This window comes from Leptinotarsa decemlineata, unplaced genomic scaffold (genome assembly GCF_025532065.1).
Source record: "Leptinotarsa decemlineata unplaced genomic scaffold, Ldec_3_MD MMD2_tig00026340_RagTag_RagTag, whole genome shotgun sequence".
Taxonomy (NCBI): domain Eukaryota; kingdom Metazoa; phylum Arthropoda; class Insecta; order Coleoptera; family Chrysomelidae; genus Leptinotarsa; species Leptinotarsa decemlineata.
The window spans coordinates 12,917,366-12,945,292 of record NW_027412694.1 but is presented as its reverse complement, the minus strand read 5'-3'; the positions used below and the strand labels follow the sequence as shown (position 1 = coordinate 12,945,292).

Sequence of the window (27,927 nt, the reverse complement as noted above, 5' to 3'; positions counted from 1 at the left end):
TGTTGATATCTTCAATTTAGAAAGGCAGCATATCAAAAAAGACAATAAATTTTAATATATGTGTATGAGTGCATCAGTAACTATTCTTATTAAATATTTATTTATTCATTTATTTTTGGTAACATCCTAATACTTCTCATTTTTAATTATTCAACTTTTATAAATCTTTGATGTTACCGTATTGACTTTTTAAAATAACTATATATTATTTTTTATTTATTAATTGATTATTACTTCATACTAACACTAGCTTTATGTATTATATTTTTAATGAACGTTTGTAGATTAGGGTGACCTAAATAAATAAAATACTACTACTACTACTACATAACAACGAATTATTCTATAATGGTTCTCTCACCTAAACTGAACTGGCTGGCAATACTCCTTCCTATACTTTTTCCAGTCTTCCCTTTGATTATTCTTCTGCATCTTATCTGTATCACAACAGTCTTGTTCATAAACCAGCGAAGGATCAGGTATTTTAAAACGTTGAATCAGTAAATCCAAAAGTTCAGTAGGTGAACAAAAACTTCGATAGGTTGTCAAGAAGGTTCGTACAAACTTAGGATCAGCATAAATGTGGTACGTCAGTCTTTCAACAAGTTTATATATAGTAGCACCCTAAAATTGTAGTTGGTAATCTGCAGTGCATCTGGTAAAACCCAATTTTACCTTTATCAAAGGAACTCCACCGTTTTCCCTCTGCTCTAAAATTATATTTTCTTCGGAGTCAGGTTCAGCAAACTTGTATAGTTCAGGAGGAGGTAGTTTGAGAGGATGCTTTCTCTCTATGTCCGACAAGATGCTGTCCAGAACTCTCTCCAACATGGATCTGAAAATGGGTAAGTTTGTAAATTTGCACGATCATCAATCTCAATAAATACCCCACCTATTATTCAACATTACTAAATCAGCCATCCACGAATTTTTTTCTTCGGGGCATTTGGCGCAGAGTATAACGGAAGGCATCTGTCTTGGAGATATTTCAAATGCATTTTTTAGCTCCTCCGAATCAGGGTGGTCAATTATTTCCACTTTCCTAATGAAAAATCTTTCTTTTAGTCTGCATTCTGGATGATTTTGATGATGAACTGAGCTCTGCCTTCTATTATTTGGTTTGCAGAGTATCATCAAACCGTCAAAGAGAAATACTCGTCTTTCCGTCAGTCTTTTATTAGAGCTTACTTTAACTAAAACATCTTCCCTAACAAATTCATTGCAACACTGTCCCAAATCTTTAGAATCCCAATTCTCTACAATCTTCTCTAACTCATGGATTTTGATAATAGCAGCTTGGAGCCTCTCCCTCACCTGGGGTAAAGGGGCGGAACTTCTCAGAAGGTTTTGAGTTGGAACACAATTTCCTAAATAAAAATTTGAACTGTCAAGGTTTTAAAACTGGTGCAAATACTAACCGAGTGCTATCTGAAGGGGTTTCAGTAGTCCTTCAACTTGGGTTAATGTCTCTCTATCTTCTGAAGATGGTGACAAATCTGTGAGTAATTTGATATAACTCAGGTAGGAAAAGCAGTGCCAAATCGGACCCATAAGAAGAGCTGGCAAATAATAACGGACCGCTAAAGGCATTCCTTGTCCAGCAGTGTTCAAGGCACTCTGAACCTCAGGACGGGAGAGTAAATTGTTTAGCGTTTCCCGGCAGCATGGCGATGTTATATCCCTACAGTATTTTATGTAAACGTCAAATTCCGCTGCTTCGGCAAGTTCTGAAATTCATTATATTTGTATTGAAGGGGTTATATTTTTAGGAGTGATTAATTTTTGGTAAAGTTTTTAGCTTTCTACTACTCCATCTTATTATAAAAAAAAAAAAGAAAGAAAAAAAGGGGGGGAATCTTCCAAAGAAAGGAAGGAAGTAATCAATTCGAAAATAAGTAACTCTATACATGGATGTGTAGATCATGCAAAGAAGTAACTTTCAGACACAAACTGAAAGAAAGTCCTTCTGAAACAGCTAGTTTCATATAAACATTGAATTACACGAAAGAAGAAAAAAATTATTTTGAAACAAATACTTCTATATGAACACTGAATTATACAGAAGATACTTTTCTCTACTCAGTTTGTATTTCAAGCATTCGTTGTGGAATAAAAATCAGGTTTCATTCACATGAGTTCTACTTTAAATGAATTGTAATAAATTGCACTTACATGGAACACTGTCATCCTCACTGGTATACATCGATGTATACCATTGAGATGGAGTAGTAGAAAGCCAAAAACTTTCTTTCCCAAAAATTATATTTGTATTTCAAAACCGTTAAAAAAAGCGAAAATAAATCTAAACTATCAGCTTGAAACACAAATGTATTGTCGATAGTTGGGTTTATATCAAGGTTTGTACTCGATTTCTTCAAGGCCAGTACTTTGCATCTTGTGTTTAGTGAAACAGAGCCGTTAATCGTGTTTGAATTAACCATTATTATCAAAAATCCATACTTGCTGACATTGACTAAATATTTCAAACTTTTGTATGATTATATTGATAACTTTTTCCAAATTGATGACCAAGAAATAATAGATTTTATGAAAATGAATGAAACACAAACTAATTAGGTAACCAAATGTTAAATTAGACAGAAACAATTCCAATTTCAAACATGATAAATTTTCGAATTTTGCATTGAAAGATAATCGCCATTAAATTTATTTTAATCGGGTTCTACAGTAATGGCCTTGTAATCAAAATGATATTTTCAGAGACAATTTGGATTTGAGAAAGTACTCTATCAAAAAAATAAGGTAAATTTTCTAGACCTTATTCTGTGAAAAGCTTATACCTCTTGTAAACATTTTTCTGACTCGAGTACAATCACTGTCAACACTTCAAGTATTTTTGAGCACTTAATTCAATTTTTATACAAAATTTGATGCAAATTATTTGATCTAGTAGCTCGCGAAATTTGAACATTCATCAGCCCACGTATATTATATTGTTTAATATATCTGGAGTTCATGGTATCACTTAAATTATGATAATTTATGTCTTTTTGACTTATTTACAATTCATTTTACTTCAAAATCTTATGAATATGGCTAGATCCAACAAATATACATTTGAATTGGTGTTGATAGCACAAGACTCTCAGTAATTAAAATAGCAAACGCATCTCTTGAATTAAAGAGTCAACTGGACTGTCCCCACCTTTTTTTATTTTTATAAGGAAAAGTATTAGGAGTCAAAATCAGTATACTAACCTTCAAAGCAACTGCCAATGTAAGGCATCTGATCTTGTGCCATTTCAATAACATCTTCTAAACTTCCTGACAAAGTATATGTCAGTTCGTAAATATCCATTATATTGGAAAAAATCTTTTCTATATCCTGAGGTTCTGGTTTCAACTTGATGATTTCTTCCCTAGAAGAGAAGCCATTGCCATCTCCTCAGTTCATATTTCCATGAATCATTATTTCAAATAAGATAAAATGTGTGAAATATATGAAAGATATGAATAAATATAACTGGAGAAGTATATAGAACAGTGAGGTTATTCTGCTTAATAGTTACATAAGTGGCTATAGATATCTACATATCTATGCAGTCCCAAAAATGACGTCTATGCTATAACAATTTTTAATTGAAGGTAACTCATATACAAATTGAACTGAGAGCTAACGGCAACAATGTTAAATGTTAGAACTACATTCTTACCGGGGTCATTTTTATTGTCTATGCATCGCCATTGTAAATAATTGAAAAGTAAGATGATTCCATAAAATTTGCTTCCGTAACAAGATAGCTTCTGCATATCGATAGGATGTACGAGGGAATAGGTGAACCAGTTAAATACTTTGAAACATCGGTAAACTGATCAACACTTCGCAGGTCTATTATATTTGTGTCCTTAAAATGCCATAACTAGTCATTCGGTTTCTTCATTATCAAGCGTCCTTATCTGCATAGGCGTAGTGTGTTCTGTTTCTTGTGAAGGTGATTTTGTTTTGTATTTATTAAATATATTTTATTATATTTATTGAATAGACTGTTATATTTATTAACTTTAAAATATAAGATAGAGTTGGTTTCTTGAGTTATTTCTTTTGTGGTGATTGAGATACCAGCCAGTTCTGTTTGGACCACGCTGGTATTTCTGGTGGAGGAGTAAATAATTGTAAAAAACGTGCTTAATAATACTTGAACGGCCCCTAATTGTTTGTACATGTCATTTTACTAGAAAATGCCTATAAATGTCATCTTGATTGTTCTAAAAATTTCTCAAGAAGTTCATCAATGAAAACAGTACTTATTCATCTCAAATGTTCGATATACTTTTAGCCTCCATTGAAGTTAATGGGTATTCCATTCAGTTTTTTGCATAGATAATATAGTTAATTTATTGAATTTGTATTCATGACAAGTACATGCTCACCTACCTAAATACTTTTATCAACATATGAAGCTCCTTCAGATATGCTTTTTCAGAAGCAATTAGTTCTCTGACTATTTCTTCGTAAGTTAAACTCCTTCTAGGTGCAGTAGGCACGATAACAGGAGGCTCATTCTGACATCCAGCCCCTCCTCCTTCATCTTGGTAAAACATATCCATAAGTGCCTGTAACGTTATAGGGGTAAAAAAAATCAATTAAAGAGTTAGCAATCTACATCATTTCTCCTTTTTAAAGTTACAAGACAATACAAATAACTTGGAAATAATTTTTTTGAAATGATAACTGTACAATCCAAAACTGTCAAAATTACCTTGGATATACAGAAGAAATATAATAATACTGTCTCGAAGAAACTATAGAATTTTCCAAAAAGGGAGTGTTCTGTATGATTACTATTATTACCACAACAGAGCAACTCACTGATTTTCAATAGCACACCCTAGTTCTGCTTCCAGAAATCCTATAAAGACTATATACCTTTGTATCCCACAGTCTGACTCCCAAAATTATGGTTCAGTCAGCTAGCAAATATTTAAATCAGAAGATTTCAGATCAGATGCATTCCCTGCTTGGGAATACAGTGAGGCCACCATACTATCAGTAAATTAGTCAAGAGATATGGAAAACTCAATCATAAACACAAGCAGTAAAAAAAAGTATTGTAATCATGTGATTGGAACAGACATTGGTGGAAACAAATTTTCGCATATTGATTAAAGGAACTATCATTTTCATGTCTCAAAATAAATAGGATTCTTGAACGGAAAGTTGGATGACACTCTATATCTGTGTAAAAAGTCAGATACGACATTACAGAAAAAAATCACTGGATTATCAGTTTGAGAGATTTCTTGAGACATGACATGAAACCTTCAAAGGGACCAATATCATGCTGATTTATGAATGGAGTTCAACGAAAATAAAATAATGATAAAAACTTTTAAAACAAGCTTTCATTTAAGTGCCCTAAAAAGATCAAAATAAAATTTTAAATCACATTAACCACATTCATTAATGACTTCACAGAATTGAAATTATAATAAAAGCTTGTCGCGATGCCTAGAAGAAATCTCTACATATTCAGTCAGATGAAATTTGAATTAAGAAACATTCTGACAGATCAACTAGGTACTGCAATAAATTTCAAACCCGATAAATCCTATGTGTGCAAAAAAGTTATTCAAGGTTAAAATTCCACATTTTAAGCATTCACAGCACTTTTATTTAATTACAAACATTATACATTGCTTACAAGTTTAGTAGGTGCCTATTATTATTAGGATTAGGATAATCCTACTATTATTAGGATAAACTATATTCTGTAGAAGTAGGTAGGTACCTACTCTTCCTCCCAGAGCTTCGTTTAGCAGGGTAAGGGCTAATATACAACAGGGTGCGCTCCGGTGCCCTGAGGTGGTACGTTCACGACATCATTTTACACCCTGATGCAACTCAGTCCTCGGCACGGCCTCACCTTGACTTGGGTGGTAATTTGGTGAAAGATACGCCACTTTTTTCAGCTTAGAGCTTACTCGTGCCTTCTCCTAGACGGGTTGCAGACCAATGCTAATGACGCCCATCTCACCAAATTACACAAGTCATGGTATGCCTCTTGTGCCTGTTGCTCACATTGCGTGATGGACCCTCTTACTCTGGGAACTTAGAGGGTGGTAGATAATAATATTTTTTTACAATGCAAATAAATATGGTTTCTTACAACCTACTACACCATTTATTGTCTTCTTTTTAGAGTCGGGAAGTAGGTATTTAAAGGTAAAAGCTTGATTTAATTTTTTTTCTAGAAATAATTTTTTTTATTGAAGCCAACCCTGGATGTGGCATCTATTTCATGGTGGGCCTACCAACTGCCTATCATAAACGAATGTGTATACAAAATTTCGTGTCCCTGCTATTTACCGCTGAGGAAATCTCTCGTACGGAGCCGATCCTGGCAGCAGCATCATGACACGTTTATGATTTACATGCATTGTCATCGGTTCCGGTATCCAATCGGATACCGGAAAGTCGGTCAAATTAAACTTGCAAGATTTGTTAACATACATACAAGTCAAATTAAAGAAAAGCTTTTGAAAAAGGCATGGTTCCTGAAGTTTTTAATTGGAATATCAAACATGATTCGTTTCAATAATTCTCGATAGTTATTTAGTCAATTCATCAATTTGTGAATAAAGTACATGTTGCATCGAAAGTTTTGTCCGCTTTAATATCATGTGTTTTGGAGCTCCATATCTCAATGAATATTTCTTCTTCTATGAGGTGGTATATATTGATAAATAGAGAATATTGTACTTACTCTACATTGAAGCTGTTCATTTTTTTCCAAATTTTAATTTTTTGCCTCTTTTCAGCGTATTACTCTATGATGTCATTGAGCAATTTTTTACCAATTTTTCTCTACGAATTTAAATTGAACCAATGCGCTGCCGAAACAGACCAAAAAATGAACCAGACATTTGGCAGTGATAGTGTTAATGAACGAACTGTTCGACGTTGGTTTAAGAACTTTTGTTCCAGAGATTTTAGCCTCGAAGATAAGCCCCGAGGTGGTCGACCTACAGTAATCCAGGATGCGGATTTGAGGTGGAGACTGACCCATCACAAATGGTGCGACAGATGGCAGAACCAAAACGATCTTTTTTGAATCAGATCTTTACGTGTGATGAAAAGTGGATCCTCTCTGACAACAGGAGACGTTCAGGACAGTGGTTGGACTCCAATGAGCTACTCGGGCACTTCCCCAAGGCAAAAACCCACCAAAAAATACCATGTGATTCACTATAACTTTCTGCAACCGGGTGAAACCATCACAGTAGAGTGCTATTGTGAGGAAATCGACGAAATATATCTAAGATTGCGTCAGCAGCAGCCGGCCCTGGTCAACAGAAGAGGTCCGATCCTGCTCCACGACAACGCCCGTCCGAATGTTTCACAAATCAACATCTGAGAATTAAAGGAATTTAGTGTCAAAGTTCTGCCCCAGAACTGGTAGAACCTTTATAACAAGGTACCTGAATCTCTCAGAACTCTGTCTTCTGTAATCATGAAGAATAAATTGAAAACTTTGCTTCTCTCCAAAGCTCATTATTCGCTGGAAGAATTCTTCAATGATAATTTGAACTGATGTTGTTCGCGTTGAATATTTCATGTCGTATCATTCTGCATTGTGGTGTAGTTTAGTCTCTTTTGAACCCTACATATAGATGTATATGTTCGTGTTCTGTATCTAATATAACAATATTACATTAAGTATATTGACTGTGATAACCTTGTTATTTATACATCTGTGGCCATTTATATTCTTGAAAGAGCGTATCTTTCTAGACTTACAGAAAGTTAAAACCTGGTGTGACTCAAACTATCTTTGCTTCAACAGAAATAAAACCAAAATCCTGACCTTCAAGTTCAATTATGAAAATCTGACCTTGAATGAACAAATCATAAATAACAATACCAGCATAAAATTTTTAGGTAAATACATTGATGATAAATTACGATTTGATGGCCATGTAAGGACCATAAACAAAAACCTAGCCTCGGGCTGCTATGCAATCAGAGTTATCACTACGGAACTCGGAACAAAGGCAGGCAGAATGGCTTACTTTTCTCTCATTGAATCACACTTAATGTATGGCATTTCGTTCTGGGGTTTTTGCTGTTATCAGCTAATGAGCTCAGTATTTGTCTTACAAAAAAGAGCTCTCAGATATTTATCAAAAGCTAAGTCCAGGGATCACTGTAAACCACTTTTTATAAAACATGGAATTCTGACCCTATACAGTATTTTTATCCTTGAGACAGTGTGCTTGATGCATAAGAAAAAATCTAATATGACAATTGAAAGACCATATAATACTCGTCAAAAAGACGACTTACCCCTACCGCTACCAAAAACGACATTAACCAAACACTCTCTCATATTTGAGAGTAAAAAACTCTTCAATCATCTGCCTAGCCAAGTAAAAAATATTTCATGCCCGAGAATCGGAAAACCGTCAAAAGCATATTTTTAACTAAAGGATACTACAGCCTGCATGAGTATTATAGTGACAGTATCTTGGGCTAACTGTAGCTTTTTGCATTTTATCTATAAAATTAAATTATCTGTATTCTATATTTATGTGTGATTTCATCAAAAGATGAAAAAAAAATTATATATTTTTACTTATATATTTTTATTTTTATGTTTTGTTCTTTTTACAACTAGACCAAAGATATATGTATTATCTATTGTTTATATCTGCAAATTTCAACCATTTTATATAAATCACTGACAAATTAATAGGCATATACTATTGTATTGTACATGTAAACCATGCTTTGTCAACTAGAGTCTTTCCTCTTAGACAATAAGTACATTGATTGATTGATAACCAATATTAATTATATTGTCTCATGATTTTTTTTTAATATTTCTGTAATGTTTACTGTATTTGACATGTTCTACACCTGGAAAGGTTTTTTTATTACAAAGAACTAATAAAGGATATCTATCTATCTATCTAATCAGGAGACGAAGAGGCCAACTTGGATGGTGAAATGCGCCTCGAGAACAGTATTGCATTTCTGGTATTAGGAAGTGTTTGTTTTGAATTAATTCTAGACCAGAGGTGCCAGTTTTACCTTTCATTAAAAAATTACCTAAACAATTTCAATCATAGAATAGTTTTATTATTGATACGTATTTCTCATTTATAGCATTTTTAACAAAAATGGTGAAACAATCAGTTTCTCTCCTACTTCCCAGTCAAACAAAAGTTACTGATCAGGTCGAAGTATCATGAATAGGGAGAAGTTAAGATTTTTCACTATAACTCAAAAACAATCAAGGAAGACGAAAAATGGATAAGAAATATTTTGAACAAATTGAGATGAGAGAATAACAAGAAAATTCGTATCAGAAAAAAAAAATAGACAGATAAGTAAAATTGTTTGAAAAGTAAAAAAACACCTCACAATTAGCCAAGCCTGAACAAAATAGTAAATGTATTTGAAAAAAAGTGCATCAATACGTGAAAGTAACGGTTAAAGGATTTCAAAATGTAAGATCAAGACATAAGAAACAAAATAGGGATCATAGAAAGCAACACATAACAACATACAACACAAATGATTAAAATATATAATTATATAAGTAAGTATATAAGTCTATAGACTCCAATAGGGGTTGAAAAACTCAATCAAGATCATACCTTGAATACGGCAGTCATCACCCGAAGACGATTGTGGATACTAACAATCGAAATGTCGGGAATCAACTTGGCTTGGAATCTCTTAACTTTTTAATTTTATTTTATTTATTTTTTGTTCAATTTTTTCCATTTTTACTTTATTTTTCTATGGAATGTATTTTACTATTATCTCATTTCAGGTTTTTTGCTTAATATAACTGTTTTTTTCTCAGCTATTTTTTTTTATTCTTCTTCAATTTTTAATTTCTTCTATTTTAGTTCTTTCAGGGATTTCAAATCATTTTATATAATATCAGACAATGGAAGTACGAACTAATGAAATTCACTGCAGTTTACTTCGAGAGACCACAAATATCACATGTCAGTACCTGCGTTAAAAATAAATTGATCAATTTACATCTATTGAAAATAATCAATATAAGTACCCAGAGTCGAGATTTTCAATAATATTGACTTCCATTTATATCTCATTCATTTCAAACATACAATGTATTTTGTAGTACATGCCTGAAAATGAGCATACAAAGGCAACGAAAAGCAATAGATTGCTAGCAACAAAAAGAAGCTATGAGGAATCATCTACAATTTAAAAAAACACCTATTAACAGCATACTCTTCCAAACTGAATTCTTTAAAATATCTCTTTATTAATTAACAATCTGTTCTAGAAGTGAAACATATGGTGAATGTTTATTATGCCCAAGTCGAATCTAGACTCAGATATGGCATTTTCCTATGAGGCAATGTCAGTGTAAGTGAATTTCAACTTTTTAAATGTCTTTTTTGATATAAATTTTTCATTTCATTTCATTGTACTAATTTACCTGTCGATTGACAATTCCAATACATGTGAAAGAATGGAAATAATTATTGATTGACTGATTGATACTCTATTTTTTTCAGGACGAAAGTAAAAATTGAGTTTCGAAAAATGTTAGGTAATGGTAATGTGTACCCTTTCACTGACGGCAGAATGTTTTTTTTCAACAGAAAAAAAAAGTCAAACTCCTGTTGTGCGAGATATTTTCTCTGTGGACAATTCTTCAATGTAGATTCATCAAGAGAGAAGTAAGGGTGCTTCGAAATAACTAATGTGCCAACTAATTTTCAAGACAATACAAATGTGTGGAAGTTAATCACTACTCAAAATGACAAGATTTCTCAATGCCTTTCTTTTATGAATATGGAAGCCTTGTCACAAATTTATTGATCTAAATTTTTATAAAAGATATCGAACAATATTTGTATTCAAGAACTGATGAAAACAAAGAATTTTTATTGAAATATATATACAACAGTAAAAAATTCTTAAATAATGAAGGAATTTGTAAAACTGTAGAAACAATTTTGCTGAAACGCTGTTTTCAAAACTTGAATCGATCAATCTTCAACTTTTTCTAGCTCATTATTTGAAAAAGTATCTTACTGAAAAAAAATCGAAACACTTAGAAATGATTTTAAAATGGTTTTTCCAAACTACAGCTGTTGCAAACTGTCTATAATGCAGCAAACAGAAAACAATAAAATAATGATAAGATATAAGCTAATGAGAGGAAAAATAAGAAAAATATTCCAATTAGAAAATAAATACTACGTACCATGGACGTGGGCTGAAACGCAGCGTGAAAAAAGCAAAAAGCAATTTAATAACAAAAAAAGCTATATAGCATGTCATTACACTTTACACTCAAAATTGTTTGCTTATTTAAAAAAAACGATTTTGAATCACCGTTCTGATATTGGAGAATACCTGATAAAATGAAGCTGATAAATAAATATTATATAATTGTTGACATTAACAAATATGACTGAAAACACACTCATTCTGTTTTGACAATGGTCTTGTATATCTTGAAATACTTCAACATTTAAAGTGCTTTGGCACTAATTTCTTGTCTGACTATAGAAACTAACAAGATTCTTTTAATAATATAGATGAAATATTTTGAGACATCAAAGTAAAAACAATGACAAGGCAATAATTGAAGAAACACTAAAAAATGTACTTTCGATTCGATGGTACTCCCCAAGTTACACAACTTATTTCAAATAATCATTTGAAGCATTTGAACCAGGAGCATGGTTCTCATTGGAGTAATCAACTCAACAGTATTTTCAATAACTCAGTTTCTCTAGGACTGGTCACCTACCTTATCCACTTTCATGGAAATCTGCACATCTTGGTAGGTGATTTCCACATGTTTGATGTTCTTCGCATAATTTCCTACTAATTTCAAAATATCAGCGGATATGTATTCTAGAACTGCTACGAGAAACAGGGACACAGTAGAATCGACTTTGTAAAGGAGAAGTTCCTGAAAAAAATATATATTATAATCATTGACTACTTACTAATTGTTTACGAGTTCAGTTGATGAAAATATTCACATATACATTTTTTTGAATATTTAACCCTTCAATAAATTTGTACAAAAGCACTGAGCTTTGATAGTCTTGAACAGAATCAAATTTCTGCAAGCAAGATAGGAGCCTGTCTCTTCAGATTACTGATACCTCTTAACCCTCTTTCCCATTGGAACAATCTTTCACTAATCTTCTCATTCGTGCAAGTAATACAGTCTTGCTTTCCACTAACCTCTTTGAGGTATCTGCTGAAAGTGACGAATGTTCAATTGCTAGAGCTATCCTCGACCGTGCTAATCAATCTATTTTGATAATCAGTGATTTTCTGTACTATGAAGCCAATAAATAAACCAGTTTTGCCTTGAAGAGTTGAAAGATCTTCTGTTCATTATTTCACAGCCCATAGATGATTTCTAAGATGTAATATGGCTACTACAGTAGACATGTTGCTCTCGATACCACATTCGGTTGGGTCTTATTAGATTGATAACTCTTTCCCTTCGTCTGTGCCTCCTGTGACTAATGCATTTTTTGTTAACACAGAATTTTCACTCGAACATTAAGTAAAACAGTTTTGGGAACATGCATAACGGCAGCAGTCTACTTGTATTTATGTAAATAGATTCAAAGAAAGAAACAATACTCAAAAGAAAGTGATACGGTTTAGGCAAATACTCATATTTGGGTTTGACATGGGGGGTAGTATTGTTGAGACCAAAAGGGGCCCTCACAAGATATTTGCCGGAATTCATTCGTGTGGGCCTGAAGTTGTTTTTAGGAAAATAAACAATGCAAAATCATGTTGTTACATTTCTTGCTTGGTACTTTACATTACTTCAGATCCTGTTATATACATAAAAACAGAAACAAAATTCCCTGTCATAATGACATCCACAATTACACAACAAGATTCAGTCATCATCTTTACACACCCCAAAATCAGTTGAATATATGGCCCTATTTCCAATGGAATTAGGGTTTACGATCACCTATTGACAAAAATCGATCACGAGGTATCTTACTTCAGATTCAGAAAAAAGCTGAAAACATACTCACTGGATAACTCTTATTATACAATGGACGAGTTCTTATCTTTGTAGTGAACTCTCTTTGCTCCTTATAGCATTTTGAAGTACATGTATTGTTTGCCTAATCTATGTTCAAATTTCTTTTGACTTGTTTTATGCTTTTTAGGTCTTTGAAACCAATAAAGATTATTATTATTATTATTATTAAAACCTACCCAAAGCATTAGTACTTCAGTCTTTCCAGAGAAAATTTTGATAAGGGAAGTTGCTGAAGCACTTTGAATTCTGTCTTATATGTTTCAAGTATCACCAAACTCCTGAGAATACGAACTAACTTGGTTTTTCCCCGAGTATACAGGGTGTCCCTGGACTTCCTCTTTTCCTCTCGGGAATGTATAGATGGGGTCAAAATATCACCAGTACTTCATATAACTTTTTTTCCTAAAAGTCTTCGTAACCAAGTTACGGGCCCTCGAAGTTACAAAATGAAAAATGTTTTTCTTTGATAACTTTTCAAGGGAATATTCAAAATTATCCAAATTTTGGTAATTGACTAAACAAATGAATTCCGTCGATGAGCTTTCATGCAGGAGTCAGTTGTTTTGCTACAAAGTCAGGAACGGACTACCCCCGATGGTCCACACCCCAAAACTTTGAAATGACAGATATTTTTCAATATTTTTCAACAAAATAAGGTTACTTGGACAATTTTATGAAGAAAAGTACTCGTGTGGAAAGTCGATCGGAGCAACGAGTCTTGATAAAAATGTAGTTCTACTCAACGACACCAAACCCGCTCGTACACCATTATTTGAAATGAATAATTATCAAAGCAGAAATAATAATGATAACGTTAATTCAACAACATTTATAACAGGAATAATACAAAGTATGCTAAAATGAAGTCGTAAACAAAAAGTACAGTACTATATGGAAGTTTAAGTCACAATTGTGATAGCAGATATTTTTTCAAAAGAAATATCAAGTTCTGTAGATTCGTGGTGTTTTTAAACTAACAAGCTACTCTACTATGAAATATCGAATTCATTCCATATTTTATATGTACATAATACGTGTGGAATAATCACGTTTCGTGTTGATCAGTTATCTGAATCTCATGAAACTCAACATTCGAATGTTTCAAATTCTTCTTCACAGCTAAACTGTTGAGGAGTTTCACTGATAATTATAATTTTATGGGAGAAATTCTTTAACACGAATCTAAATTTAGCTGAAAAAACGCACATCGGAAAAAATATTTACTATACTAATAAAAAGCAAACGAATGAACTACAAAAACGGCTGCACATGATCAGGTGAAAAATATCCAGGGAATAATTATGTTCCATTTCTTTCACAGATGTTGACAAAAAAACCTTTTAGAAAGTTTTGATAAAAAATTAGAAACTGGAATGCGATTTTGTTTTGTTGAGTGGTGCGTTGTCATATGACTATCATTGTATTGTCAATATTCTATAGGATATTTTGAATTTTTTTGATATGGCCGAACAGTTTACATTCAATGAATATGCAGATATGCATGTATTTTATGGACGAGCATTTTGTAATGCTGCAGAAGCTCGTCGTCTGTATTCCGAGCATTTTCCCAATCGAACGGTACCGTCAAGAGAAACATTCGAGCGTGTCGATCGCAGCTTGAGGGAGACAGGTATGTAATAATTGATAATTAATTTGAGCACGTTGTTTTATTTCAATATTATTGTAGGTACAGTTTTGCCAAAACGAGGTGATGAGGGCGCTCCTAGGACTGTACGTACCGTTGTATTGGAGGAAAATATTTTGGAAGCCGTCGCTGATGATCCTTCAATGAGCATCAGAAATCTATCAGAACAGTTCCATACATCCAAGTCCACTATTCATAGAATAATTAGGGAACAACTGCTCCACCCATTTCACATCCAGAAGGTACATGCCATGACACCTCAAGATTTTCCAGCACGACTGGAATATGCCAATTGGTTCATGGATAGGCAAAGAGAGGATGTGACTTTTATTAATCGAGTTTTATTCACTGATGAAGCAGGTTTCAGTAGAGATGGAGTTATCAACTCTCATAATCTCCATATATGGGCCGAAGAAAATCCCCATGGGATATTGCAAACCAAACACCAACGGAAATTCAACGTGAATGTTTGGGCTGGTATCATAGGAAACCATCTTATAGGACCATTCGTTCTACAGGACCGATTGAATGGAGAACTTTATTTGGAGTTCATTCAGAACGATTTGAATGGACTTTTGGAACATGTTCCATTGCAAACCCGAAGAAATATGTGGTTTATGCATGATGGCGCTCCTCCTCATTTTAGTTTGATTGTGCGTGACCATCTGAACCATATTTTCCACAATAGATGGATTGGTAGAGGTGGGCCATATTCATGGCCATCGCGGTCTCCGGATTTAAATCCATTGGATTTCTTTCTGTGGGGGCATCTAAAAAGCCTTGTTTACGCTACACCTATTCACACAAGAGATGCATTGTTGAATAGAATAACATTACATTGTGAAGCCATACGAAACGACCCTGGAATGCTATTTCAAGTACAGAGAGGGTGTCTTCGCAGACTAAGAAAATGTATAGAGAGAGAAGGTGGTCATATCGAGCAGTTTCTGTAGCGGATTTTTCATTTCTGTTTGCTCTTGAGGCTCTTGAGTTTCGTTAGTTAAACGTGTTTGCATTATAAAAATTCGTTATGAACATTTTACCTATCATTTCCATTTTCCTTAAAAACTAATATTTTCGAATAATGGTAGACATCTCAGGATAAATGTTGTTGAATTAACGTTATCATTATTATTTCTGCTTTGATAATTATTCATTTCAAATAATGGTGGACGAGCGGGTTTGATGTCGTCGAGTGAAACTACATTTTTATCAAGACTCGTTGCTCCGATCGACTTTCCACACGACTACTTTTATTCATAAAATTGTCCAAGTAACCTTAATTTGTTGAAAAATATTGAAAAATATCTGTCATTTCAAAGTTTTGGGGTGTGGACCATCGGGGGTAGTCCGTTCCTGACTTTGTAGCAAAACAACTGACTCCTGCATGAAAGCTCATCGAAGGAATTCATTTGTTTAGTCAATTACCAAAATTTGGATGATTTTGAATATTCACTTGAAAAGTTATCAAAGAAAAACATTTTTCATTTTGTAACTTCGAGGGCCCGTAACTTGGTTACGAAGACTTTTAGGAAAAAAAGTTATATGAAGTACTGGTGATATTTTGACCCCATCTATACATTCCTGAGAGGAAAAGAGGAAGTCCAGGGACACCCTGTATAATAGTGATAAGTTGTTTTTATAGGCTTACTTACTTTTTGTAATAGATTATGAATTCTATCCACTGGCAGTTGCAATACTGACTTTTTTTTTCCTCTTTCCAGAGCTTCTTGGGCCTCTTTCAGAGCCCATTTATCAATAGGTGTAGGAAAAGTACTTTGTACCCTATATTCAACATCCTGTAAAAATGTTTGAAAGTTACAAACTATAAAAATAATTCACTTCTAAATGGGAAACTCTTAAATTCTAAAGCTTTGAATGTACTAAAAGTTACATATAATCAATATAAGTATAATAACGTATGCTGACTAGTGTGAAACTTGTTCAGTACTAAAATTTTACCTGCACTGTATGAGGACTTGGTTTTGCACAAAGCATTGCAAGCAATCGCAAACACAGGCTTTCAACATATTCTAAAGCTTCTTGACGTGCCCCTAGTGAAGGGTGCACCTGTTCCAAAACCTGAAAGATTAAAAAAATTTAAATGAAGCCCATGTTTTTCATGAGATGAAATCATAACAAAACGGGGTGGAGCAATATGGAAAAATGCCACCTTTGCTTTTACTACTGGTCTGCCCATCCACTTATCTATGGACATAAATACCAGCCTGTGAACCCACAGTTGACACTTAGCTGTAGGCAGATTGAAACCCTTGCAGGGACCAGTGACGAGGCCTAAAGGGGTGGGCAGATTGAAACAAGTCACCAAGGACTTAAAACATAGTAGGGAGACTGAGACCTCAGTGTAGTCATACTTTCTTTAAAATGGTTCCAAAGCCGAAATACTGAAAACACAAGACACGGTTCAACCCAGACTTCAGATTATCTCTTAAATTGAAATCTAATTTTGAATGATCAGAGTAGTACTTCTCTATTCATCTTTTTATTTTCATAATATAATTTTCCAGCAGCTTGACTGCATTATTCTTTCTTGAGAGTAACATGGTTAAAATTTCATCTCTCTGTATCCTTCAAATCGAGAAAAAAACTTATTTTTGTGTGAAAAATCATATTGTTATAGGCGTGTTATTATAAATCAAACATCTGCATCCACCCAATGATTCTACATCTGGATAATCTACACAATGCCCTCAAATACTCATTAATACTTTTCCTTTCAATAGTAGTTTTATTTTCTTTGTGTAAAAATGAAGTAGAAAGCCCAATTGAGAAGTTGCGACTTCTGAGAGTTGTCGTTCTTAGGAGGAGGGGGCAACAGCTGGTTAACGGAAAATCAGATTTTTTCAACAGTGTCAGATATTTTGAAAATGTTTAAAAATTCATGTAAAACGTCCCTTTAAACTACTTATAGAAAATAATACAAATAAGTTAAAGACATATATTTTCATCCAAACTTCTGAATCCTGTGAAGGGTGCCTTGCTTCTCGGAATCCAATTGTGCAAATAAAAGCGATTTCATTTTCATATCAATACTCTCATTCATTATATTGAATAGTTTTCAACCTAACAGGTGTATCTCTCAAATTTCATTTTGAATATTGCTATACAAACTCGGATAGAAAAATAATTTCTGAGTAATTTATTACCTGCAGAAGGAAATAGTTGTTAAATGTAGACTTTTCCCTTCTGTTTCACCCTTCATATACTTGATATTGGAAAATAAAGTTTACAAAAAAAATTAAACTCTATGAATTAGAGTCAATAATGGGAAAACTGAAAAATATTATCATTTGAAGAAAATATTTAAAGAAAATAAATTTTTCAATAAATTTTTTAGTACCTAATCAACTGTGCGTTTATTCATTTTTTGTTGATGATCATCTTATGTTTTTTTTTTGATTGATCGATTCCAAAATTCCTATGAAAATAAAAATATCGAAACTCACTTTTTTCAGTGCAGCGGTCAAGAGGCCTTTCCATTTCGAACGATTCTCTTCTGATGTGAAATCGTATATATTATCTGCTGTGACACCAGAAGTATTCATATTTATTGGAAATGAAATATGAATAGCACTCTAGTAGGAACTAATCACAAATGCCATTGTCTTGAATTATAAAGAAAAAACACAAAAATAAATTAAAATATCACTTTATGTTCGCTACATCTACGTTACGTTAAGCACTTTCATCGTCTTCTACGAAAGCCTTCGATTGTGGCAGAAAAATTCGCACCTTTTACATGGAGACTAGGAAAAAATATGATCAGTTGACATTCGCCATTTTAGAATTCTATTTTTCTCGTATTACATTTCTCACTTTTACATTGTTGGTCCCATATATCTGTCTTTCTTTATTGAATACAAAGCAACCACTGCGCATACTGTACGTTGCTTCATCTTTTTTTCACTTGTTCAATGACGTATTGAACTTTTCTTTTTCTACATATGCATAAATAGAACAGTATTTCAGGAATATGCGCATTGGATCGAATCGATAAGCGACTTCTCTTCTTCTTAGATTTATATCAATTTAGGAACCGAAAAAGAAAAAGTATGTGAAAGGGTAGTTGAAAGGAACGCCTTGAAAACAAATAATTTCAGTTTCAATTTGAAATACAGAGTTCAGTGATTCACTTAATAAAAAATGTATCACAAATAATATAACTCCAAAGTTGAATATTTGAACAGCTGTTAAAATATTTTCATTTAAATTATTTCACACAATGACTTGACATGACTTCTAAAAGTTATTCATCTTTTCACCAGGAAATGTATGGTCATTATTTTTTAATGGAATATACCAACCCACATAATCAACTCCTTGTTTTCAGTTTTCAAACCAAAGAAGTATTATTTAATTATCACTTTCTATTTCAGTCAGTTCAAACCAATAGTGTGTAGTTGTGTACCCAATTGTCGATTTTCAGCATTGTTGGAGTAGTTCAAGTAAGTGCCTCAACATTTCCACTACACGGGTAGTTTCTATCATATTCAGAAGTACAAAAGAGTTTGTACTTTCTGAAGACACTAACCAAACATTGGTAAAACATTGAGAAACTTAGGTACCTACTCAAATGAACGGCGGTCAACAATCCCGAACAACACTTTCCTAATTTAATTACCAACAAACCTTCAGTAAGTGGAGATAAATATTTTGTACTTATCTCTTAGGAAATATAATGAACTAGACTAACTTAGCTTCAAGATTGTGAATCGGTATGTTTCTCAATAATTCGCCCATCTTAATCTTTGTCAATCAAAATTCGAAATTGAAATTCCATACGGATATTAAAATTAAACAGTGTGATCCATTATGATTGTGTATAAATTATTTTTCATTCTCTCAGAATATAGGTCACAAAAACTACTAAAATATTTCAAAGAATGAAATACCTTATTCATTTCGAAAAATATAACAAATTGTTATTTAAAATTAAAAGTCCAATTTTGTATATACTTAACGCATATACAACTGAGTAATACATTCTTTGGAAGCTGATGGAACGATTAGTCAATTGAAAAGCAGAGCAGATGCCCAAGCAACTAATTCACAATATCTCCCAACACCAACTAATCAACGCCCAAGAAGCAGTTACATCGAAGGTTTCCAATTTTGCTATAGCTCACAAAAAACTACCATTCGAGGAGAAAATCTCTGGCACAGAAGCAGCTGTTGACCACCTGCAAAAAGAAGGGGCCGAAGGAAGAACTATGACAAAACGTAGCCAGGGTAATCAAAACCAGTAAATCTTTTCAACTAAATCTATACTACAAGCAAACAAAGACAACGATACCGTTGTTATGGACCCAGGAATACACCAGTAAAAAAGACATACTCAAAAATAAGGCAAATAAACAAATAACTCGGGACCCTATAACCCATTTGGAGAAAACCACCAAAATAAAGAGTCACCAATAGACGCCAAAAGCCAGAAACAAAGTATTATCAGAGAGAAGTCCAGTCGATGTCAGTAGCAGTAGACTGTCAATGACGGTTTGAACATCCCCTCCACTCGATCTTAACCTTGAACGACATTAAAAAACCTTGAGTTATGTTCACTTCGTATGACCTTGAATGACCCTAAACGACTAATCACGAAGTTTGACCTTGACAATCAACTCTGTCCTTGGTACTTGAGCTTGGTCCACATTCAGTATAGATAAACTAAAGTATTTAACAATGTGATGAGTATTTGCTGATTTCCAAAATGGCAGCAACAAGTATCTACCAATCCAAGCAGTGAACGTTGTTATCGTCATAGAGGTCAACATATTTCATATCTCCAAACCGTAATTTCTCTTTTTTGGAAATGGATGACCAATTCGAAATCCTACATTGAAAACATTAATTTCGTAAAGCTTCAGAGCAGATACTAATATCATTATCGATTATCGATTATAATATTGACGAAATGTAGGTTAGTCAGTAGCCGGTCGGTTCGACGTGGGTGCTTTGTTCACTCACTCGATTCGACCGCCATGTTGGTCGGTGGTTCAAGCCCGAGGCTGAACGATCAATTTTCACTTGCTATCGTCCAACCCGTGTTAAGAATCACACGTTAAAAGGTAAGACCTCGGTAATCTTTAGCTCGCACAAGTTTTGACTTCTAGGGTTGTCATTTGTAGGGGTCCGACAGCTGGTTAACAGAAAAACAGATTTTTTTTCTACACGATATGGTAAGTCCAATCAAAGAAGTTTTATTGAATAAGAAAAGTTATACTCCTTTCAAAGCATGGCTTCCAAAAGGTGTCACAGATAATTTTCGAAAGAAATTATTCAAGAAGTGAAAGTCAAAGTTATCAGAATGATTATACTGATGTCAAGATCCGCTCTTTGGTAAAATCTGATATTTTAGATTGAATGTATTGAATATAACTTCAATCTCTTTGTAAATAGTGGAAATATGGTATATTTATAAGAAATATGTATCAACTCTCTCGTTTCAAACGTGGTTGAATTTCGTTTTTTTTTCCTTTCCCAACAAAACTTTCAAACTAATTAATGCGATTTGGATATTTCCAAAGGTCTCTCTTCTACTACAAATATATGGATGCACTAAGGAGCCAAAGATTGGCCAGATTGGATTCTGCTATTGGGGTAGCATTGGAGTTAGCAGATCTGAGTTTTGATGACTAACAGTGAATGTAAGTTTTGATGCTGAAGGGGTGCGAAAACTTTTGGAGCGCAGCAAGAAATATGAGTGACAATGTTTCGTGATGAATTTCACTAGTTCGGACTTCCATTGTCTATTATATAAAATGATTTGAAATCCCTGAAACAAGTAAAAAAAGAATAATTAAAAAAGAATAGTTGAAAATAACAATTATATTAAGCAACAATAAACCTGAAATGAAATGATAGTAAAATAACCTACAAGTAAAAATATAATAATTGAATAAATAAAAATTAAAGGAATGCAAAAAGAAAATAATAAAAATTAAAAAGTGTAGAGATTCCAAGTCACGTTAGTTCACGACGTTTCGATTGTTGGTATCTACAATCGTCTTCGGGTGATGACTGGACTGATTCCTCCGAGAGATGACTATTTTATAGGTCGTTGAAATACTTTCACTTTCTCTACTTTCCATTTTCCGCTTCACTGATTCCGTGAGAGATGACCGATTTGGCGGGAGTTGGTCATTTCTCGTTTGATGATGGGTTTCCATATGTTTCGTATATCTACGCTGGCCTGGCTGAATACGTTGTTGGACAACATGTATGCGGCTTCCTTAAATTTTCTCCTGAACCAATGTTCCTCTCTGTGCAAGATCTCAGCTTGGGACCACTCGATGTTGTGTTGATGGGTCCAAACATGGTCTGCTATTCCTGATTTGCTGGTTTCTCCTCGCTGTGTGTGCTTCTTGTGCTCGGCAATGCGAATATTCAATGGCCTCTTAGTTTCACCAATATAGGATTTTCCGCACTCACAGGGTATCCTGTAAATGCAATTCTTGGAATCGCAGTCCGCGTTTGGGGGCCTGGTTTTCGTGAGGCTGCTACGGATAGTGTTACCGGATCTAAAACAGGTTCTAATGTTGTAATGTTGTACTAAGTACAACATTAGAACCTGTTTTAGATCCGGTAACACTATCCGTAGCAGCCTCACGAAAACCAGGCCCCCAAACGCGGACTGCGATTCCAAGAATTGCATTTACAGGATACCCTGTGAGTGCGGAAAATCCTATATTGGTGAAACTAAGAGGCCATTGAATATTCGCATTGCCGAGCACAAGAAGCACACACAGCGAGGAGAAACCAGCAAATCAGGAATAGCAGACCATGTTTGGACCCATCAACACAACATCGAGTGGTCCCAAGCTGAGATCTTGCACAGAGAGGAACATTGGTTCAGGAGAAAATTTAAGGAAGCCGCATACATGTTGTCCAACAACGTATTCAGCCAGGCCAGCGTAGATATACGAAACATATGGAAACCCATCATCAAACGAGAAATGACCAACTCCCGCCAAATCGGTCATCTCTCACGGAATCAGTGAAGCGGAAAATGGAAAGTAGAGAAAGTGAAAGTATTTCAACGACCTATAAAATAGTCATCTCTCGGAGGAATCAGTCCAGTCATCACCCGAAGACGATTGTAGATACCAACAATCGAAACGTCGTGAACTAACGTGACTTGGAATCTCTACACTTTTTAATTTTTATTATTTTCTTTTTGCATTCCTTTAATTTTTATTTATTCAATTATTATATTTTTACTTGTAGGTTATTTTACTATCATTTCATTTCAGGTTTATTGTTGCTTAATATAATTGTTATTTTCAACTATTCTTTTTTAATTATCCTTTTTTTACTTGTTTCAGGGATTTCAAATCATTTTATATAATAGACAATGGAAGTCCGAACTAGTGAAATTCAAGAAATATGAGCTTGGTATGGCAATATGTTATAATTAGTTGTATGGAACTGAAAATTTTGATGAATTTCGTTATCTGATGATCGAAGCAGACTTGTAGCCTTTCCTTTCTGACATATACTCCTACCTACCGCAGAATACTATAGAAAAATATGAATTGAAATCATAGAAAGATGTTAAAACCATATATGCGTATATCTATTTGGATTATGAATAGAAGGCACACGTGGGAGAGGGCGAGAATGTAGCTTTGAATAATGACATTGGGAATAATTGAAATATGTCATATAAATGATATGTATTATGAAAGAAACCATATTGAAACCATATTTGCGTAAATCTATTTGGATTATGAATGAAAGACTTCAGAGTTCAAATATAGATGAATATTATCAATATTGCATATATGAATTTTTGATATACTCTCGGATTGGTCGGTGTTTTGGAAACCGATAATGATGTTTCGAGGTCTTTCCAAACTGTTGGTTGTCTTCACGGCCCATATATCTGTTTAAAATATAATATTTTTCCGTTAACCAGCTGTCGTACCCGTACACAACCCTCAGGAGTCGAAACTTGTGCGAGCTAAGGATTAACTAGGTCTTACCTTTCAACGGGTGATTCCTAACACGAGTCAATTCGAGTAAGTGAACAAAGCATCCAAGTCGACGACCGACCGACCGATCCGATGCTATATCACGAAGTGTGGGTACTTCATGAAGATCTCATATACGATAAGTCACTTTCACTTTAGTAGTATTATCACCTTCATTTATGAGGTTCAGTAGTTTTAGTTTCTGGCGGTTTTCTGTATCGACTTCCCCAATGTATACATTTTTGAATGAACGGGCTATAATATTAATGAGCTTTTGCTTTAAATCCAATATTGGTAACTTCACATCCCTCATTGTTATCTTCATCAAAAGTCATGAAATTCTTCAAGTATAATTTACCGCTGAATACATTGCTGACGGAATGTAATGTATCTTGTTCATTCACATCAAGCCCCCATTATATCGGTAGTAGCGAATTTGCATGAGTTTGTTCGAATGTTATATTGTTTTTTTTTGCATTTGTTTGAAGGTGATTGTTTGAAGGTGATTGACAATGTTTCGTGATGAGTTTCACTAGTTCGGACTTCCATTGTCTACTATATAAAATGATTTGAAATCCCTGAAACAAGTAAAAAAGAGTAATTAAAAAAGAATAGTTGAAAATAACAATTATATTAAGCAACAATAAACCTGAAATGAAATGATAGTGAAATAACCTACAAGTAAAAATATAATAATTGAATAAATAAAAATTAAAGGAATGAAAAAAGAAAATAATAAAAATAAAAAAGTGTAGCGATTCCAAGTCACGTTAGTTCACGACGTTTCGATTGTTGGTATCTACAATCGTCTTCGGGTGATGACTGGACTGATTCCTCCGAGAGATGACTATTTTATAGGTCGTTGAAATACTTTCACTTTCTCTACTTTCCATTTTCCGCTTCACTGATTCCGTGAGAGATGACCGTTTTGGCGGGAGTTGGTCATTTTTCGTTTGATGATGGGTTTCCATATGTTTCGTATATCTACGCTGGCCTGGCTGAATACGTTGTTGGACAACATGTATGCGGCTTCCTTGAATTTTCTCCTGAACCAATGTTCCTCTCTGTGCAAGATCTCAGCTTGGGACCACTCGATGTTGTGTTGATGGGTCCAAACATGGTCTGCTATTCCTGATTTGCTGGTTTCTCCTCGCTGTGTGTGCTTCTTGTGCTCGGCAATGCGAACATTCAATGGCCTCTTAGTTTCACCAATATAGGATTTTCCGCACTCACAGGGTATCCGGTAAATGCAATTCTTGGAATCGCAGTCCGCGTTTGGGGGCCTGGTTTTCGTGAGGCTGCTACGGATAGTGTTACCGGATCTGAAACAGGTTCTAATGTTGTACTTGGAACCAATTCTTCTTATCCTCTCCGATAATCCTCTGATGTAGGGAAGTGCAAGCACTGGTTGTGACGGCTTCTCTTCCTTGCGAGGCTCCTGCTGTCTTTTAGCCAAAGTCTTTTCTACCATCGCTTTGGAGTATCCATTCCGCTGAAGATCATTTTTGATGATGTCTAGTTCCTTGTCCAGACCTTCCTTTGTATTACAGAGCCCAAAAGCACGGTCTAATAGAGTCTTGATGATTCCTCTTTTTGTTGATTGATGGTGGTTGGATTCGTGGTTCAGATACTGTCCCGTATGAGTGGGTTTTCGGTATACAGATGTTTCCCACTTAGTGTCGGTCCTCTTCACCAAAACGTCTAAGAATGGCAATTCATTGTGGATTTCCTTCTCCATTGTGAAAGTGATGGAAGGTCTCACGCTGTTGATGTGTTTCAGAAAGGCGTCTAGTTCAGTATTCCTATGGTTCCATATTATGAAGGTGTCGTCAACATATCTCAACCAGACTCGAGGTTTCTTGTGGGCTTCTTCAATGGCCAGAGTTTCAAACCACTCCATATATATGTTGGCTATGACTGGTGAAAGTGGCGATCCCATTGGCAGTCCCTCATCTTGTGTAAAGAATTCGTCCTTCAATTGAAAATAACAGTTTCGTACACAGCATCTTAGTAATTCCATAATTACTTCTATAGGTAGATTCGTTCTCTCTTTTTTTTGCAGTTCTTTGGATTTGAAGAATTTTTTAATCACCTTATTAATCATCAACTTCGTATGCTCCTCTTGGAATTGTTATCATGGTGAGGGGTAAGTTGTTAATTGTTTGCGAATAGCCGATAACGTTATTCTCCGCATCTACATTAAATATGGAGTTGTAGAAGTAGAAACCATGTAATCCTAGTCCTTATAATTACTAGCGGTATCCAATTCGATGGGTAGGTAGAAGTTTGCGCTCAGCTCGATAGAATACCCTGACAATAAAAACTTATGTAAAATGACTGATGAATTTTCATTGGTTCCCATCCATTTATTACTGACAGCAGAAATTGTGGAGTAATCGTCACTCAACAGCAGTTAAGCACATCGACATCGGCTCGTAATTCCCATTAAAATAATACATTCATTAGAGAAACCCGGGTATATAGTCTTCAACGGTGATACAATAAGCATTGTAAAAAGCAGAAGCTACACTTTTCCACTGATATTTTCGATGAGAAAGTGGAGGGTGGAAGTGGTCCAGAAAAGTGTCACGGATCTTTACTTCCGCTATCAGTTCAAGAGCTAATTATCGGACCCCCGAACTGTGAGAATGCAAATGTAATGATTTCTCTGCTGACTCATCCTATGGGATTACGATTTGCAAATTTTTATCTTTATTCAATGTTATATTGACTCCAATCAAAGGGTTGGATATTACACTACCGTCAATAATGAAGCTAAAATAAAAGAACCATGAGAGGCCAAACCTGATTAAAAATTCATTTTTGATGATGTTATGTGTGAGAACTCTCTCATTTGGAGAACTGCGTTTATGTGGAATAAACTTCCTGAGAACGTTTTTCCAAATGGACTTAATCTCCAGCGATTTAAATCCAATGGAATCACTACTTTCGCACAGGCACCGCTCTTAAAGCGCCTTGGGTACTTGTGTTTTGTCCTGTAAAAAAATCTCAACCATATTTTTCCGACCATTTGAAACCAGATGTGACATAGAAGCAATAACAAGATATGTGTGCAAAATGTTGGGATGATAAATATGGATTTTTAGTCATTGACAAGGATAGAGGCGTGGGAGTTATCGCAAACGATTAGATGCTTTCATATTTCTTTGACGTTCTTGAAGAAATTGAATCATTTGAGTGTTAGATAGTGTAGAAGACACTTTATTGCACAAAGTCTCGAAGTGAGAAGTGGAGAGAAAAATTTATAATGAAATATGTTTGAAAGGAAGTTGACTGAAGCAACAGATGCATTTCAAGGGCAATCGCCTAGGTGCTCAATCAACACTCGAGATAATCTATGAGCCAATTATAATACATCTGAAAGCAATATCAGCCAATACTGGAGGAGCATCTTAAATAAATCAGGTTATGCAGAAAACAAATAGTGCTACACCCTTCACCGTGAAAGCTATAATTGAAACCAAAATTTGAGGAACCATCACGGGGGGAATGATGTCGAAGAGGCTTTTTCAAGAATCTTCGAACCTTTCCAATGACAACTTCAGAATTGAAATCACCTAAAGCAGTTGATAATGGTGATGAGATGCAAAAGCACATAAAAAAGTTACTATCTGGAAATCCTTCATACGATATCGTCTTTGGAGTTTGCATGAAGACTGAAACGGAGAATTTGCAAATGGGTGTGGCTGAGTGGAGTTCATCGATGAGAAAATTGTGTTCAAGAAGAATGGTAGAACTATTGCCGCTTATCAGGGCACACAAAAAACTATAAAAATCAATATTTATGAAAGTACCACCAGGAAATATTCCCACTTCCGATATGACTGCTCATGGTGATTTACTCAGATTAACGAAGGCAGCTTATAAATACAACGAAATAAAACAGGGTCTATCTGTTTTAAAATCTGTTTTTCCGTTAATCAGCTAGCGCCTCCATACGAACGACAACTCTCAGAAGTTGAGAAACTTGTGCGAGCTAAGGACTAACGGGGTCTGGTCTGGTCGAGGCAGGAATCGAACCCACGGCCTTCCGATCGTGAGTCGGGTGCACTACCACTGCGGCCAATCTAATATCGTATAATTGGAAAATATATTGGGAAGTAATCATATCACTATTATTATCCAATGGAAATTCACTGAAAAACCCCAGTAGAGAAGGTGCTGGCATAATACCCACTCAAAAATATATATCAGAAATAAACATATAGATTATGTTTAT

General features: G+C 34.5%; 1 protein-coding gene and 1 long non-coding RNA gene across 3 annotated transcripts in view; one reads left to right on the top strand and one right to left on the bottom strand.

Annotated features, from left to right (window-relative positions):
• Sos (Son of sevenless) overlaps window positions 1–18,563 on the bottom strand; it is a 39,979-nt gene extending 21,416 nt beyond the window's left edge. Inside the window, exons 1-10 of one of the 2 annotated variants that reach the window (XM_023158707.2) lie at window positions 18,165–18,563; window positions 16,660–16,779; window positions 16,353–16,496; window positions 11,772–11,936; window positions 4,397–4,575; window positions 3,220–3,380; window positions 1,419–1,727; window positions 893–1,367; window positions 676–835; window positions 362–624 (exon numbers count right to left, since the gene is read on the bottom strand). In XM_023158707.2, the coding sequence (XP_023014475.2) occupies window positions 362–624; window positions 676–835; window positions 893–1,367; window positions 1,419–1,727; window positions 3,220–3,380; window positions 4,397–4,575; window positions 11,772–11,936; window positions 16,353–16,496; window positions 16,660–16,779; window positions 18,165–18,263 (2,075 nt within the window). In that variant the 5' untranslated portion in view covers window positions 18,264–18,563. The remainder of the gene's footprint in view (window positions 1–361; window positions 625–675; window positions 836–892; window positions 1,368–1,418; window positions 1,728–3,219; window positions 3,381–4,396; window positions 4,576–11,771; window positions 11,937–16,352; window positions 16,497–16,659; window positions 16,780–18,164) is intronic. The other variant, XM_023158708.2, reaches the window with a different exon arrangement.
• Window positions 18,564–18,780: 217 nt separating this feature from the next.
• On the top strand, window positions 18,781–21,413 carry LOC141485893 (uncharacterized). The gene is made up of 3 exons (XR_012467519.1): window positions 18,781–18,988; window positions 19,095–19,163; window positions 21,243–21,413. It is a non-coding gene; the product is annotated as an uncharacterized lncRNA (long non-coding RNA).
• Window positions 21,414–27,927: the final 6,514 nt, after the last annotated feature.